Here is a 16,655-nt window from a genome sequence, read left to right as displayed (position 1 = left end):
CACATTATAACATGATGTTCTACTCACCCCTGCTTGTTGTTGGTCATTTGGAGCTGTTCCGAAGATATTCGCGAGGCGTCTGGCTGCTCTCTTGAGATATTCGGCCATGAAACGGTTTCCTATGGGCAAGCTTATACAGGCACAAACTATGCTGTTTATAATTTATTAATTACTGTACACTAGCACTGATAACGTGGAGGTGCGTTGCTTACTTAAAAAAATCCGGGTTACTAATTTTGAATTTTAGCCGAATGAATAAATAGGCAGCAGGTCTGTGGGCTGCCTGTGGCAGTAGCACGACGAGGACGTCAGTAACACCCACTTTACGACAAAAAAAATCAAAATTACAGTAACCCGGATTTTTTTAAGTAAGCGACGCACCTCCACGTTATCAGTGCTAATGTACAGTAATTAATAAATTATAAACAGCATAGTTTGTGCCTGTATAAGCTTGCCCATAGGAAACCGTTTCATGGCCGAATATCTCAAGAGAGCAGCCAGACGCCTCGCGAATATCTTCGGAACAGCTCCAAATGTTCAACAACAAGCAGGGGTGAGTAGAACATCATGTTATAATGTGAAATCAAGGGCCCAATGTCAAAAAAACGGTCTTATCCTTTAAAGGTCCAGTTTTAGTCGGACTAATAGATTTTGCACTGACTGAGCACTAAAGGTCGTGTTTCTCCATTTTAAGACACCAACATCGAGGAAGTTACGTAGTTGTCTCAGTGCGTCTGTAGTGAGCAGGAGTTACCAAAAAAAAGGATGAACATAAAACGCACTTGGTTATAAAGTGCTTATAAAGAGACTACACCAGACCTTAACTCTCTGATCCAGCCAGTTTCTGGATGAATACGACCACCGATTGATTCCCACTGCTTTGCTTTAAGAGGCACATTCCACCCTTAAATACTATATCAGCCATTTTTTAAACTAATCTTATCGTGGACTGGAGTTATTCGTCTGTCGTGTTTAAATTCAATGCTACAGTAAACGGACGTGTCAGCACAAGTGTGGGTATCAGGAAGGACGCAGTGTGAGCGGTGGAGATGACCAGAGGTCGCTCCATCTGCCAGCTGAAGGCGACAGTATCGTGCTCAGAGCTTCCTCGGGCCCCAGAATCCCTCCGGAGCAAAACAGACAGCGGGTAGATGCATAGGTTTAACTTGAGGAATGCTACCCCGCCTGGCACGGCACAGTTTTCTGGCTCTTTTGAGGTGAAAATGGTCGGAGGGAGATGTTGGGAGGACCAGGCTGCGGGATGATGTTGGAACAGTTTGGAGGCCACGTCTGCAGGCTGGTGGGGTGCGTCGGGCTTCTAGGAGATGATCTCCAGGATGTAGAAGACCAGCTCCATGACCACCGGGCCCTCGCTCAGCTGGCACGCCCCGCTGTGGATGACGGGAATCAGAGCGCTGTCCAGGTCGCTCAGATACTGAGGCAGGAGAGGCTGGCCGTTGCTTCCTGCCAGGTAACCCACCTGTGCAGACAGGTAAACACGTTAGATCTGGATCTTCGTGCGGTCAGTTTAACGGACGACATGATAAACTCGCACCCATCTGTCTGCCTGCGTTTCCTGCTAATAATGTCCCCGCTTTGGAATTAGATGCAGAGGATTACTCGATGAAACCATTTTTTAAAATCATTGTTGTGTAATATTTATACATAATAATTAGGGCTGATTAAATTTTTTTAAATCTAATTAATCACATGATTTTCCTGATTAATCGCATTTGTACGCAAAATCCAAAAATGAATCAAAAGTAGTGTATAGCTTTTAGCATTTAGTTTTATTTTAAATGTGCTGCCATAACATTTGTTGTGCAAACACACTTTTAACATCAGCATCTTTCTGTAGTTTTTATGTAGAAGCCTCGCTCCACTGTCTGTTTCCTTGAATGACTTGCTGCTATCAGTTGTGTGTTTTGCCTTTAAGTGATATTTTAGACTGGAACTACTACGCTGAGAAGACAATTCAACTTGGCTGTAAATGCAGGAGGTTTTTTTTTAAATTTATTTTGAAATACGTGCTTTTATGCTGAAACAAGTAAAACAGGAAGTGGCGCCGGTTAGCTCCGTGAGCTTCACACAGAGACCGAGGAGCACCTGTAACGGTGATGTAACCTGCTAGTTTATCTTTATTTTAATGCTTCGTGGTGTTTGCTGGAACTGTGGGAATGTGATGCATTCAACAGACTTTTACAATAATAAAACCTGCGTTAATGCGCGATAAAATATTTATCGGCGTTAAATAATTAACTAGTTAACGAGATAATAACGAGTTAACTCGCCCAGGCCGAATAATAACACCCAAAATTATTATTGTGTGTTGTATTGTCCAAAAGAGATATTACTGGAGGAGAAATGAGTGCAAGTCTTCTGCTATTTCACCGAGTTGAACTTGTTGGATTCGATTAAATTAGAATGAGGCAACATTTTCCTCTTGAGAAACGCATGACAAACACACAAACTGCTGGTTTACCCCGATGGGTAATAAAGGACGGTTTAGATCAAACAAACAACCCCCCAGCAGAGCACAAAAATACACCAACCAAACCTCTTCCTGCTCTACCTGGTCAGAGTCCAGAGTGACCCTCAGGCCCAGTTTGGCCATGCCGTCCTCCTTCAGCAGCTTCAGGTGTGGACACAGAGCCATGCAGAAAGCTCTCGCCACGTTCTCCGTCAGCCGGCTGTGGTCGGCCGGGTCGCTCAGGCCGCTGGGTTGGTCTTCGCTCTGGAGGAAGAACACCTGAGGGAATCATAGCAACAGCTCTTAATATTTGATACCAAGAAGGGAGTGGATGAAGAAAACATTGAGGGTCTAGGAGGGGTAAAGGCAGGTGAACCAGGGGCTTTTTAACTGGGTTTTGCTCTTGAATTCCCCGTGTAAACAGCGGGGAAGTATCCTGCTGGTCAAGGTCGAGTTTAAAGAGTCAGTTACAGAGCACATTTGAAATGATAACGTTAGTAAACGTAAGTAAATAACAAAGAACGACAATAAAAATCTGATGAAACTAGCCCAAACTAACACAAACTAAGACTAAAACTAAGTAACAACTAAGAAGAACAATCATATCAATAAAACACAAGATAGTAAATGAATGCGATCAACTAATAGGATGTCATACAGGAGCCAAATGCCAAGAAGAAGAAATGCGTCTTCAGTAGTGACTCAAAGTAATCAGTGACCGAGTCGTACGGAGGCACCTGTGTGTGTCACTGCAGTTTTTAGTTTAGCCTCCGCTAACAGAGCTGCGGCCTCACGGGACGGGGGTGCAAACGGTTGAACGTTCGGTCCCGTGAGGCCTCTTCAGCGGCCTGGTTTTCTTACTGATGTCCAGTAAAGCGAGCAGTGCGACTGTGTGCTGTACCTCAGTCCAGCGGATGACTTTGCCGTTTGCTTTGAACTCCGAGCCGTGGAAGATCTTCACGCTGGTGATGCACTCCATGGATTTACCGTCAATTGGGCTGATGACGCTGAGTAAAGCAAAGGAAATGATTACAAACACGGGATTACAAAGATCAGAGACTCTCATTGTGGTTGTAGCCAGCTCAGTTTGAGTTTTTGTATTTGTTTAGTGGCAGCACACACACAGGTCAAAATCACTGGAAATGTGTCTGAGCCAGATGTTGAATTTAGAGCTAAAACTGTGAGACTTTACACTCCAAAAGCATATGTTTTTGTTCTATACAATGTGTCTTTGGAAAGCTAAAAGCAATCATCTTCAGTTTTTGCGCTTCTTTTTAATTTAGAGCTCAAAGTAATTTCAGGAAAACGAACTGCAGCAGCAACTACAGAACTCACCGCTCCGTGCAGACAGCCGATACATAAACACGTGCGTGTAAAACTGCTTTTTCGGGTAAAGGTGAAACTCTCTGCTAATGAGAGGATGTAGTTAAGTCACATTTAAACTCGCTGGTTTATCAGACGGCTGTAAAATCGATTGCACTGGTCTGGATCTCAGAGTCACGTCCAGCCGACCCACATTTTCTCCCAAACGGCTTCCCGAGCGTGCATAAAGAGTTTCCTCAGCAAAAGTTAGAAATGCAGCGACTGGGATTTAATCAGTTCAGTAGTCTGTGAAATAAGAGCATCTCCTTCGGCGCCCCCTCCCCTCGTGTCTCCCGTCTTACCCCTTGTTGAAGTTGTGGTCGTCCTCCGTCCACTGGATGTGGACCAGCTCCTGGTTCTCCTCCTGGTCGGCTTTACCGCACGTGATGGTGAAGTCCTTCATGTCCCTCAGGGCTTGCCGTAGAGAGTCCATGGTCTCGGCTGTGATCTGGATCATCACACCGTCTGGAAAGAAAAAAAAATAAAAGATTAAAATTAGAAACAAACATGATTTTAACTGTAAAACATGAAATAGAGGCACATTAACAAATTCTGTCATTAAAGTGGGAGGCGTGCAGCTGGATTCACTCATTAAAAAAAAAAAAAAAACGTTTCTATGAATTTATGGGAAAGAAGGATTCATTTGATCATCCTGACGACTGATTTTTTCCTAAACTTTATGAAAAAAATATCTGGTTCTATAGCAGCGGGTGGGGGTCTGCGAGGCTTTAACTCCACCACGTAGGTTGTCAAAATTAGATTTGCTGAATTAAATACTATCACATTCAGCAGGATGTGTGTTTTACAGAGTTGCAGGAAATAAAAGACTCTTCGAAAAGAGCAAATCTACAACTTATTCTAAACAGCTGCTTTGACGGCACGCCTCGCGGACACGTTCAGTCTCAACACGGAGACCGACGAGCACTCAAAGGGTCCTGAAACAAACATCATCCAGTGCAAAGACGCTCTGCGTGCAAACTGAAGTACTGATATAGCAAGATGTCAATAATAAACTATTACTACCACTTAGTACCGCTTACCATTTGCTTTAGCTATAAAGTGACAATGGCTAAAATCTGCTTAAAATAACTAAAGATAGGCAAAGATATGTTTTTTCTGGGTATAAAATACATTTATACAAGTAAATATTTTGCACAAGAATGTAATTAACTAGGTGATCCGTTCTGAGTCCACCATGGGGGGGGGGCACGAGCTTTGAACCTGGCAGGGAAACGAATAAAAACTCTCAGAGTTGTTTTATCCGCTAATGTGTTGTTTGTGTTCACAGCTCTCACCTTCCACAATGCTGGTCTTGGCTAAGAAGCCAGACGAGGCTTTCAAAGCACCACTGAACACAAAGAAGCAGGCTCCGGTAACTACGGAAACAGACGAAAAGAAAAAAAAAAAAAAAAAAGAAAATTATCACAACTGGGAATTCGATTTACACATCGACCACCGAGGTGTTTCGGGTTTTTCAGGCAAACGGACGAGAAAAATAATGACACGCACAGTAAGTAGGAGGATTTCACAGCAGAAATGAGCCTTACAGACATCACGTTGGACATAAAACCCAGTTGGAGAAGAGACAAAAGAGGTCCTGGATGCGAGGAGTGTGTCTGCATCAGCACCTTTTCGTGGCTGGTGGTGGATGCTGATGGCCTGCGTCTGGTAGTTCCCGTCATCGTTCTGGACGCACACTAAATGGGAGTCGGCCTGGTCGTTGAAACACGCCCCCATGGCGAGCACGTGCTCGTTGGACTTGTTCATGGCCTTCATCAGCTGCGAGGACAAATAATATACAGTATGATTAATTAAGCGGGCCTCTGGGTGTGTGCTGAGGACAGTGGGCTTCAGAGAGGCTATCTGGTTAAGCCTAATTGCAGCGGGCTTGTGGGTACAGAACTCGATTTAAACGGGACGGCGCCGTGATGACAGACACCGACACTGGTGCATATCAGCAGCTGAAAGATCCCGCATATTAATTCTGCTAAAGTCTCCCATCTCTGCACCTCTCTGAAGGCGTCCGTTGCTCATCAGAAATTAAACAGAAAATCTGGAGGGTTTTAACCACTTGCCGCGCTGAAGGCTTGCCTGCAAGCTGTTTAGTGACGGCTCCCACTTCACATTACCGTCTTCCATCTGTTAGCGCATCAGCAGCCAAACCCTACAACCAGCACCAGTCTGTGCACTGGAGCGCTCCTCCTCAGCTAAATGCGTCTCTGTGGGCATCACTTCTTCTGCTTGGACATTCATTCGCACCCCAGAGGCGGCAGCGTTGTCACAGAGTGGGCAGCCCACGCCTCATGCTCAGCTGCAGGGATCCCACAGTTTGTCGTATATCAACAAAGAACGTATGCGTTGGTGTTCGGGGAGCTTAAAGAGCACCTCCTCCCCTGATGTCATTAGTCTGACAGAGGGAATTAGCAACCTAAAAAAACCCTGCACGATGGTAAAAAAAAAAAAAAAAGGCCTAAGCTTCCTCTTAACGTATGTAATCTGTTTAAAAGTGAGAAAGTTCAACACTCGTGTGGACCAAACTTCTGTATTTGAGCGGTGAAAGTCAGTGTCCTTAGAGAAGAGATATCAAAGTACGCTGAAGCCCATCCTCTGAGCACAGACCAGCAGTGAAACAACCCGTAATACCCAGTGTAGAAACACCGGCTCCTTTGGTAACCGTGGTAACAACATTTCAAAAATCACGAACAGGGGCGTTTCTGTGTCCTGCCTCAAATAGCATCGTCTCATAAGAATAAAAAAAAAAAAAACAACACAAAGTAGCCAAAAATCACATCACATGAAGCCTTTTCCTGCTTTTCTTTCTTTTTTTTTTTTTTTTTTACTAAATATTTAGTGTCTTTTTAAACGATTGGTCCAACAAAACGAGCATTAAGACGATGTTCTGACGATGGCTCTGGCAAAATGCAACAGACATATGACATATTCAGGGTATTTCAACAATTTTCTCAAAATTTTCTAGTTGCAGCAAGCGGAACAATACCACATACCACAACTTAACTTCACTTATTGGCTCCTGGTCCGTTTTTCCTCACTGAACGCCACATTATCTGTCCTTTCATGGTCGGGGCAACAACAAATACTTATTTCTAAAGAGCTCCACTTAAATATGAAACACCTCATCCACGCTTTTCTTTATCTACTTAATGACATCACCACGTAACACATTTGTATAACAGAGGATGTGGTCCAACAGTCTTTTTTTTGGTAAGACTTTTGAGATTTTCCCTTCACGAGTTTAATGAAAAGACATAGAAAGTAGAATTTTAACCAAAAACACACACCAATCGGAGTAGACTTTAACGAGGCTGATCTTAAAGACAGAACGATTCAACAGACCATGCTGAAGAGTACGGTATGACAATGATAGGACTTTTATTTTAACATTGAATCATGTAAATCTTATCAAACATTTAAAATGGAACTACGAGCTGGTTAAAATTATCATTATACGGGCTCTTAAAACTGTCTTTAACTTCCCAGGTGACAATTCGACGCAAGTCTGTGTCACACCGAAGCAGATAATGACAAAAACAGGATCAATTAAACGTCATCAACTTGCACACTGAGCCACGAACATACATCCAATATGGATCATATCAACAGCAGCAACGGAGGTTAAAAATCAAACAATCTGAGTGTCTCATCTTACAAAGAAAGCATCAAGGATCACTGCACATGAATAAGTAGATGCTCTGTTCAGATGTCTTTCATGTTTACGTTGCTTTGGCATCTTTTCTCAATGTGACAACAAACCTCTCTCTAACCGTTTCATCGTGTAATATTTCTTAGTGCAGGTCATTTTTTTAACAATAATATGATTTTAAAATGAGGACAAAACTACTAACTGTGTGTTTGTGGTGATCACAAGCTGAACCAAAAACAGACCTTCAACATAATTATGGTGTGCGATGCCACAGAAATGTAAAAGCCAGACGCTCACCTCGCTGTAGCGATTGCTGGGGATCTTGATGCTCGTCTTCCTCACCTCCATGTCCACAACCAGACCTTTCACCACCGGCAGAGTATACTGGTAGTTACGGAAGTCCTGTAACAGGGACAGGGAACCAGATTTTTGCTTGTGTTTTCTCATCAAACTACTTATGAACCTGGTGTTTAATACTAAGATAAAAAAAAAAAGTTTACACAGAATAGACAAATGAATGCAACTAAAAGACGAGATCGTCCTAACGAACAAGCTGATTCGAGGCCAAAAAGCTTCTAACAATCAGTGAACAGAAAGAGGACAAGACGCACTTACTGCAAGCAAATTCATGATGGTGTGACCGGTCTCTCCGAAGAGAGGTTTCCGGAAGCGAACGCTGAACAGTGGACACGGATAAACTGCAAAACCAAATATACATATATGTTTATTAGTAAATGAACAACACGCATGTGCTGCCTTTTTTTTTCCTTTTCTTTTTCTACTTCCTCAGCTGTCATGAAAACAAGCAAATAAAAAAAAAAAAGAAATGCCAGTTTTAGTGTCTGTTGTTGGCTTATCAACCTACTTATTGGCCTACTTTGGCCTTTTTTGTCAAATATTTCAGGTATTTCCCTATTTCTTTGTTTTAAATCAACTGCAGAACTCGTATCTCCTGTTTTTTTTTTAGCCTCTTCTCGTTCAAAAAATGCAAATAAACTGAACCAGAGAGCCGCGCATCAAACACAGCGAGCTGTGCTTATACAGTGATGAAGAACCCTCCTAATCCACAAGCCTTAAAAACCATTTCCAAGCCAACAGCCGGGAGAAGACCTCACTACAAACTCTCATTGGCAATAAAAAGGAAACAATCTAAGCTTCTATTGGCAGAAAACGGGCAGATTGGTCAACGCTGTCGAGAACAGAGCTGTTTTTGAGGTGGATTAATTTCACATTGAAGCTAACATTTTGTGGAGAAAAGCCTCAAATGAATGTCTTTATTAATGTATTCTATCCGTACTCGCTGGATGAAGGCGAGAGGCTTAAGTGAGCCAGGCGGCGCCCTGCGCAGGCAGCTCTGGCTGTGAGGGAAGAGGATTTGGTGGAGAGGCGCCTCTCTGATAAAACTGCTCACTTCCTGATTAACGTGACACGCAGTGGGAAATTTGAGAGAGCAGGCGGGTGTGATGTCGACAGTCTTCACATGACAACTGACAGATTAGCTCTGTAAATTGATCTGGAACTTTCTGTTTCACCAGAACAAACACGATTTAAACATCATGTTCAACCTTTGCCACTTTCGTTGATGTTTAGGGGCTTTTGACCATGTAAATATGTGGTCCAAACCGCGTGTAAAGTGTCAGAAAAACGAGCAAAATAGATTTAAAAAGAGCACAATACTTTGGAAATGTTGGGTTTCTGAAACGTGTGCTGTCATCAGGACTTTGCTGTTTGGTTTTGTTGTCGTGCCGTTTAGACTTTTGGTTCCCAGCACTGCACAACATGGTTTTGCTTTATGGTCGCTGGACATTTTTGTGGCCTCTGTAACATAATAAATCCTGTGTCAGGCTGTGCATTTGCAGGGCTCACATGGAGATTTGCTTTCTGGCAGTGGCGTTACATACCACAGATGTAGAGAGAGGCAAAGAGCAAAAAAATTACAGAAGCCAAATTCTCTCGTGTTACTTTAAACCTAAAAGACCGTAAGGTCCATGTCCTGTTCGCCTCAGTTAAACCATACATTTTTACTTCAGTTTTGACTGTGTGGATGTCCGACTGATGAAATGAGCTAATGCTAATTTATTAATCATTTCAGATACATGCCAATAGTTTTTTTTTAATTTTTTTTTCTCCTTTTTTAAAAAACAAAAAACCAAACTGGAAGATTAAATTATCTGACCTTAAAACAACATTATCTAAGTGTTTAGATTTCTGCTCTCCTGAAAACTAAATGTGAACTTAAGCTCTTTAGTGACATCACATCATAATCACTTCCTTAGTTGGTATTAATCTAAATTAGGTTCCCATCTTGGTAGATCTCTCAGCATCTTTTAACACAGTGCATCAAGGCTCTGTACTGGGACTCCTTCCCTTTGCAATATACACCACCTCCTTGGGCCCAGGCATCCACCCGCATGTTCTTGTTTCACTGTTATGATGATATCTATTTGAACCTATAACCTATCTGAATTATCTGATTCTGTATGTTAGCAAGCTCTTTGTATAAAACATGGCTATCTCCTTCCCTGACTACTCCAGCAGGTCACACAGCATACAGAGTATGCGTCATTACTTGCATCTTCCTGAATACTAATGCTCCTTACAGAAAGACTGTGGGGTCTACATAAAGGCTTATGCTCCGTTCCTCTCAGGAACATCTGGCTCTGGACAAAAGCATCTGTTAAAAGGAAAAAATGCGAATGTAACTCACATCGGTACTCTGCTCCGAGCCGCAGCATGAGACGAATGGGGAAGACCTTTGCCCATGGCGTCTCCCACTTCTGAATGAGGATGCCGAAGAGGTAGGGCGGGTTGGGCAGCAGCAGGTCCTGCAGCGACTGGAAGGAAGGGCTGATGTAGAGGAAGCCACCGTGCTCCTTGCTGCCCAGGAAGCTCTGTGTGAAGAACGAGTGACTCAGGTGGCTCAGCACGTTGCCTTAAGAAGAGGAGAAAGAGGAGGCAGATGAGGTTGGTGATGTAGTATAATGAGACGAGGAAGAGAAGAAGGGGTTGGTGTAACTGGTGAAAAAAAAGATGCAGCAGAGGGACAGTGTGGGGGGGGGGGGGGGGAGCAGTGATCTTATCCGTTTTCAGAAAAAAGAATAAAAAGCAGAGAATTACACAGAGGAAATCACACTTTAAAATGATGAAACGGAAGAGAAGAATTTATACAAATGAGCAGCAAAGACGGAAGAAGATAGATATCACATGGGGTCACAGGGTGTTCCTAATATCACTGCTTGTGGATTAGGAGTCTAGGTAAATCTGTATTAAGTTCTACAACCTTGCAACAACCTCATGATACCCAAGAAGAGTTCATGTGTCTTATTATCCAATAATGGCGGAGCGATGGCTTCGGACAGCTCAAATAAATAACACGCTATGGAACAACCGAAAGGGCAGGTAAAAGCTCAGGGGTTTGGATTTTTGAGCACTTGCTAATGCCAGCACTTCTTCTCACAGCCTGACTGACGCCGACTTAATCGAGGACGACAGACACAATGTGGCTCCCTTTCACCAGCATGAAACTGCTCCAGTGTGAATATGAAACAGGGAAAGGCCTGAAGGGAGCAAGCCATCAAAGTCAGACGATATTAGGGGTTTTTGCTCCGCAGCATACGGAGGTAAAAAGAAAAAGTTGTTTGGACTATTTTTCATGAAGCAGACACAGCGGCGGCGGCGACAGTAACCTGGTTTCCAAATAAAGCTTCCTGAGAAGCGCCTGTGGTCTCTGCGGAACAAGAAGTACAGCTCAGGCAGTCTCCCTCCCTATTATTACTCATGACTTTGAATTTTGTCATTTTTAACCCGGCAGCGACTGAATGAAACAGGGGGCCTGACCCGCGGACCTCCAGACAGAACTACTAATGAGCTGCTTCCCAGTAGGTCTCCTGGAGGAGCTGCTCGATTTGTTCTTACCAATGAGGGCCTCCTGGTAGAGCTGCACAAAGTGTGTGAAGACGTCCTTCGGGATGGTCTTCTCGTCGGGTAGACACTGGAGCAGAATGACGACCTCCGCCTGTCCGACGGCGTGCATGCCCTTCGTCGTCACGTACCAGCACTTCCTGTTCACGTCTGTTAAGAGAGCAGAAAAACGTCTTGTGAATTCAATGGGTCGTTTTACTCACTTAATTATTCACCATGTCAATTTGACATAAAAAGGAAAAGCAGCCATCTTAATTGGTCAGATTGAATAATAAATTTGTAACACTTTCGGCACAACAAGACAGCAGCACAATGCAACTCTGCAGAGAGACTAAATGCATGACTTATTCCTCATTTTTAATGCGGTGGACTTTTCGAGACCAATTTTCCACATAAGTCGTCTCAAGGCACTTTACATAAAGAGAAGCAAAACAATTCTCTTTCTGAAAGTGCTTTGCGTCAGTTTTGGAAGGAAACCTACAAATGTATAACCCCCGAATCCTCTTCTCTGAGCACAGAGAATTAAAGTACTAGTTTTTAAGTTGAATTTCTGGTCCATCTTTAAAGATAATGACTTAATCCTCACATACAGCCACAATAATGTATTTATCTACATCTGTATCTCGAAGAGATAAAGAAATATGCTTTGGGCACAGCATGGGAACAAATAGGAGTCTTGACCTCTTGTGTTTCATTGCTTTTTTGTTGCTCCAACAAGAGACACAATTAAGTAGTAAATTAATCTGAAAATGTATTAAAGAGTTCTCCCATTAAAGCTGCAGTCTGCAGGATTTGTTGTTGTCATACGTAAAGTCCTAATTTTTGGCATTTTAAGAGTTTACATGATCTATCAGAACGCTTGAAGTTGAAAACGGTGACCTCCATAGTCCCAAAATCTAAGAAATGCTTATTTTTTAACCGAAAAATAAAAAGTTATTCAACTTCCTGTCCCGCCCCATCAAAACACATGAGAACTCGTGCACGTCTACGTGCACGCCAGATGCGCGTACACGACTCCTCGTTCATCAACTCACCTGTCATTTGCGATCATGGAAGACACAGTAAGTAGACTAGCCCGTAATGAAGTTCAATAGTCCAGATAAATAAGCGTGGGGACGAGCCTACCTTGTATCGCGCGTGCACAATCTGTGATTGACAGGCAGCAGAGCCCAGCTCGTAACCTGATTGGTTACCTTTTACCGGTCCGGTCTGCAATTTTGTAAACAAACCTGCTGGCTTTGGAGGGACCTAGCGGGACATATAGGGGACCTAGAGAACTCTTTTTTTTTTTTGTATTGGGGTATTTAATGTACTACTTTCAGAATCCCAGGACAGTTCCAGGCATTATGCTTGAAAAAGAGTTGCAGACTGCAGCTTTAAGGACAGTGCCTCATTGTAAATAATTACTTGGGACATAAGACTTTATTGTGGTCATTATATTATAGAAAAACCCACTTTTCTACTCATTGCTGTTCTCAGTGGTGCCACCACTTTCTCCTGCCCATCCACAAATTTCCTTGGGGGCTCAATAAAGTATTCATCCATCTTATCTCGTCCATCTACTGTATCCAGAGGCCAAACATTGCCTCAACACTGTAACTCTTTCTGAAGTGTTCCCATAATATTTCAATCAATACATTAGAAATATTTGCGCAACAGATTCTGACTGACAGAAAGCACTAATTAACCAACAGCTGAACTTAATATTAAACATTCTGTGTCTAAAGCATAGTTTGGTTTCTCAATATTTCACTATAACTGAGCCAAGTCAAGCATGCTTAAAAAAAAAAACCATACATAATAAATATGCATTTTATCAGTTCCTTTATATCATAACAAAATAATTCATTCAGAAGCACAGACTCACTGACACTGCTGCCATAAATCAGTGCTTTTAGTGCTACAAACGTAACTCACAGTTCACAAGTTTGACCATGGCGAGCAGATTAGCGTTGAGCACGAAGACCAGCGGGTCCGGACCCCCCTCTTCTAGCTGCTGCATGAGGACGATCTCCGACGGCCTTTCCTCCACTGCGTAATCTGCGGGCGAGTTGTAGAGCGGAAGAAGAAGCGGGCAGAGGGAGGAGTCAAGGTGAGGTTCAATAAAAAAAAAAAAAGAAAGAGGAGTGGATGTGAGACGGAAATGCAAGAGAACCGAGGGATGGGGAGCTGACAACGGTGAAGGAGTTTTAAGTGAGGTATATGAAGAACAGGCTCATTATTTAAACATCCCCTCGTACAAAACTTCTCCCCCTTGTTGGCAATGAGAGATCAAAACATGAGCGGTGACACAAAGCACATGAGGAACACACTAAACAAACACACAGCAGCAATGAGGAGGCAGCAGAATGGTGAGGATGAGGGCAAGCACCTGTGATGTGGCCTCCCGTACCTCCTTTGACTCCGGTGGAGATGAGGATGGGAGGGAGCCCGTCCTCCGGGATCAGACTGACAGAGCTGCCCACGGGGCTGCCCACCGGGGCAGCAGGGGTATGGGCTGCCTGAAGGGTGGAGAGGAGGGGCGAGGGTGTGGAGTTAGATGTGCTGCAGGTTATAGCACACAGTGAGATGTAATAATACAGAAACAGTAAGAGTCCCACGACGGGGCGCTTATGGCTGTGATAATGGACAGAACAGTATTAACTATAGTGAAGGACCTATAATCACAGTCAAATGTGCACTTTTGGGTGCTGTGGCTCATATACAACAGTGAGGTTATTAATCCACAGTCTCGTCAGTTCTCTTAAAAGTGTCACCCCATGAAATATCCACAGAAGAAAAATACTTTGCTCGTAATATAGTTAATTCTCCTTTTAACAGACATTTTGACGCCTAGGCAACCATCCTGGTTGTTTTAAACAACAAGTAAACTATGTGCACCCATACGGAAACAACTGTCAGTCACAATGATAAAACATACAGTTTTATCATTTGCTATGGTCTAAATCCACCAAATTGTACAAAATAAGCATCATGCGAGCAACTGAGACCCAAAAGCTGTTAATAATTTAATCAGACTGTAAATAAAAAGAGATGTCGCGTGTTAAGACCAAAAAGCGGCAAATCAGTGGCGCATCAATACCAACAGCATAGTTGGTAAATGCCAGCTTGCCCTTACACACACACACGCCTATCTGGCTCTGTAACTAACTCTGTTGCCAGGCGCATCATCTTTGACCTCTCATTCCTTCTCTGTGCTTACACACAAGGCATTAATAGAATATGATAGAAAAATACTTTATTCAACCCCCAAAGGGGGAAATTCAAAAAATTAATGTGCAAAAGAGTGTAGATTTCACTTAAATCTTGCTTCTTCTTCAACCACATTGCTGGCTTCTTAAGAAAGGATGCAGGTTAAGGGCACATCCTATGATACAGACACTCAAAGTTTGAATTTTTGAAAGAACTGTCATGGTCCATACTTCAGAAAACAGATACACAAATTGATAGCATCTTGTATTAAGCACTCTCTCCCTGCCTGCTCAGCTTCTTTAAATTCCACATGACCACTTTGCGAAAGAATCTGCCAGAATTAGATCACTTGAGTGATGTCACTCGAGTTATTTTGTCAGGTTTGATAAAGCTATTCCAGAGCAGCAGAGGACATCATGCAACGGTTCCCATGGGCTGAGCTGTACACATCGTGACGAGTAAAATATAAAAATGATGAAGTCCTTTATAATATTCCTCCTGGCCTGAACCAAATGTTCTCTCAATGGCTTCCCCTGTGTCACCGCTGAACTAAAGGGTTCGTCTACTCTTGAGAGGAATTTTCTAAATAGAAATGTCACGTTCAGTTTCACTTGCAACAGTCTGATTCCAAGCTCAAGTTTTGCCTGCATAACTTAATAAGGCCATCTGAGATTGAGCCATTTCAAACAGTAACTCAGTTCAACAGGGCCATGAATCACCCGGACAGCTGGCATCCAGTTAGCCTGGGCGAAAGCCGACTGTTGACTCTGTCAAACAGTCTGGGAAAACCCAAGAGGAATCCGTTTCCATGGAGGGCGGGACCTTACCCAGCAACTTAAATTCATTGGAGTAACGGAGTTCCCTTAACCAATCATAATGTTTAGAAATGACGTTGGTTATGCGCCGAGGTTCATGCTTACTCTCGCGAGGCTCTAGCTCGCGAATCACGCTTCCCACATCCGCTTTCATTATACCGGTACCATTTGATAAATCAAACTTTTCCAGTTGGAAGGAGAGCTTCGACATCCTTGCCACTAACAATATTGAAGAGGCATTCCTCTTGCTCTCGTTTTAATTGTGTAATGCTCTCCAGAGTTGAGACAACTTCATGGATAGCACAGCCCTTTTACAGACAGCCGTTCCACTTCCTATTCGCCCCATTATAAAAAATTTGGCTGCAGTTCAGTTGATTTTCTCTGGGGGCGCTGGCGAGCGAGTGCAGAATGACCATTTTCCATAGGGCTGGGGCTAATAACTCAAAAAATGTCCCCGCTAGCGGCTGAAACCTGAAAATAATACTGTGATTTCTGACAGAGGGATGTGGATTTATATCGAAAGTACAATAACCTGGGAGTTATAGCTTTCTGTTTTCTTACAGGTCTGGCATTTGCGAGTCAGTATCTGCTAGCATCTAGCTAACGGAATCTGAAGAACGCACGGCTGATTACGACCGGCTGCTTTACGGCACTCGTCCACTGTGCCAGAGTGCTAACCTGGTGCCGCTAACAACAACCAAAGCTAAACCAGAGGCTAGTCAGAGAGTATGTAAAAGGGCTGTGCTGAAATCTGTAACTATTTGAGCTAACCCCTCTCTGCTAGCTCAGCGCTAGGACTGACCATGCCGTAAAGTGATGCCACATGCGTGACGTCACTCGGAATGCAATACTGACAATAAATGTGTATTTTAAACAAATCTAGTGAGTCTAAAAAAAATCAAACCATGTGCCGTTTGAAAGGATAATTTATCCTGCCTTTAGGAAAATTAAAATGAAAAAATATAAAAAATTATATCCAAAGCAATGGCTGGATCTAAGGTGGATTTCATAGTACCACCATAGAGTTTGGCGTGCTCTGCACTGCTTCGTTGGCGCCCCTAGAGTGCAGTACCACCCGGAAATAGCCGCCAGTTTTCCCTCTCCTCATAATAGAGACTCTCTGATGGATAGCTTCTAGCGTTCTTCCGTCGCCATGTTTATTTCCGCTGCGGTTGAACTACAATTATATGGACTACAATGGACTCCGCGCGTGAGTTCTGCGTCACCACTCGCA

General features: G+C 43.2%; 1 protein-coding gene across 4 annotated transcripts in view; it reads right to left on the bottom strand.

The window, feature by feature from the left end:
* Positions 1–623: 623 nt before the first annotated feature.
* Positions 624–16,655, bottom strand: part of zfyve9a (zinc finger, FYVE domain containing 9a) — a 31,087-nt gene continuing 15,055 nt past the window's right edge. Inside the window, exons 8-19 of one of the 4 annotated variants that reach the window (XM_075482871.1) lie at positions 13,786–13,915; positions 13,332–13,454; positions 11,409–11,564; positions 10,201–10,425; positions 8,109–8,191; positions 7,791–7,895; positions 5,380–5,611; positions 5,128–5,208; positions 4,135–4,297; positions 3,372–3,477; positions 2,573–2,749; positions 624–1,480 (exon numbers count right to left, since the gene is read on the bottom strand). In XM_075482871.1, coding sequence (XP_075338986.1) covers positions 1,319–1,480; positions 2,573–2,749; positions 3,372–3,477; positions 4,135–4,297; positions 5,128–5,208; positions 5,380–5,611; positions 7,791–7,895; positions 8,109–8,191; positions 10,201–10,425; positions 11,409–11,564; positions 13,332–13,454; positions 13,786–13,915 — 1,743 coding nt within the window. In that variant the 3' untranslated portion in view covers positions 624–1,318. The remainder of the gene's footprint in view (positions 1,481–2,572; positions 2,750–3,371; positions 3,478–4,134; positions 4,298–5,127; positions 5,209–5,379; positions 5,612–7,790; positions 7,896–8,108; positions 8,192–10,200; positions 10,426–11,408; positions 11,565–13,331; positions 13,455–13,785; positions 13,916–16,655) is intronic. The other 3 variants (XM_075482873.1, XM_075482872.1, XM_075482874.1) reach the window with 3 other exon arrangements.

This window comes from Odontesthes bonariensis, chromosome 14, assembly GCF_027942865.1.
Source record: "Odontesthes bonariensis isolate fOdoBon6 chromosome 14, fOdoBon6.hap1, whole genome shotgun sequence".
Classification (NCBI taxonomy): domain Eukaryota; kingdom Metazoa; phylum Chordata; class Actinopteri; order Atheriniformes; family Atherinopsidae; genus Odontesthes; species Odontesthes bonariensis.
The sequence above is the reverse complement of the archived record's forward strand: the minus strand, read 5'-3'. Positions and strand labels throughout refer to the sequence as shown.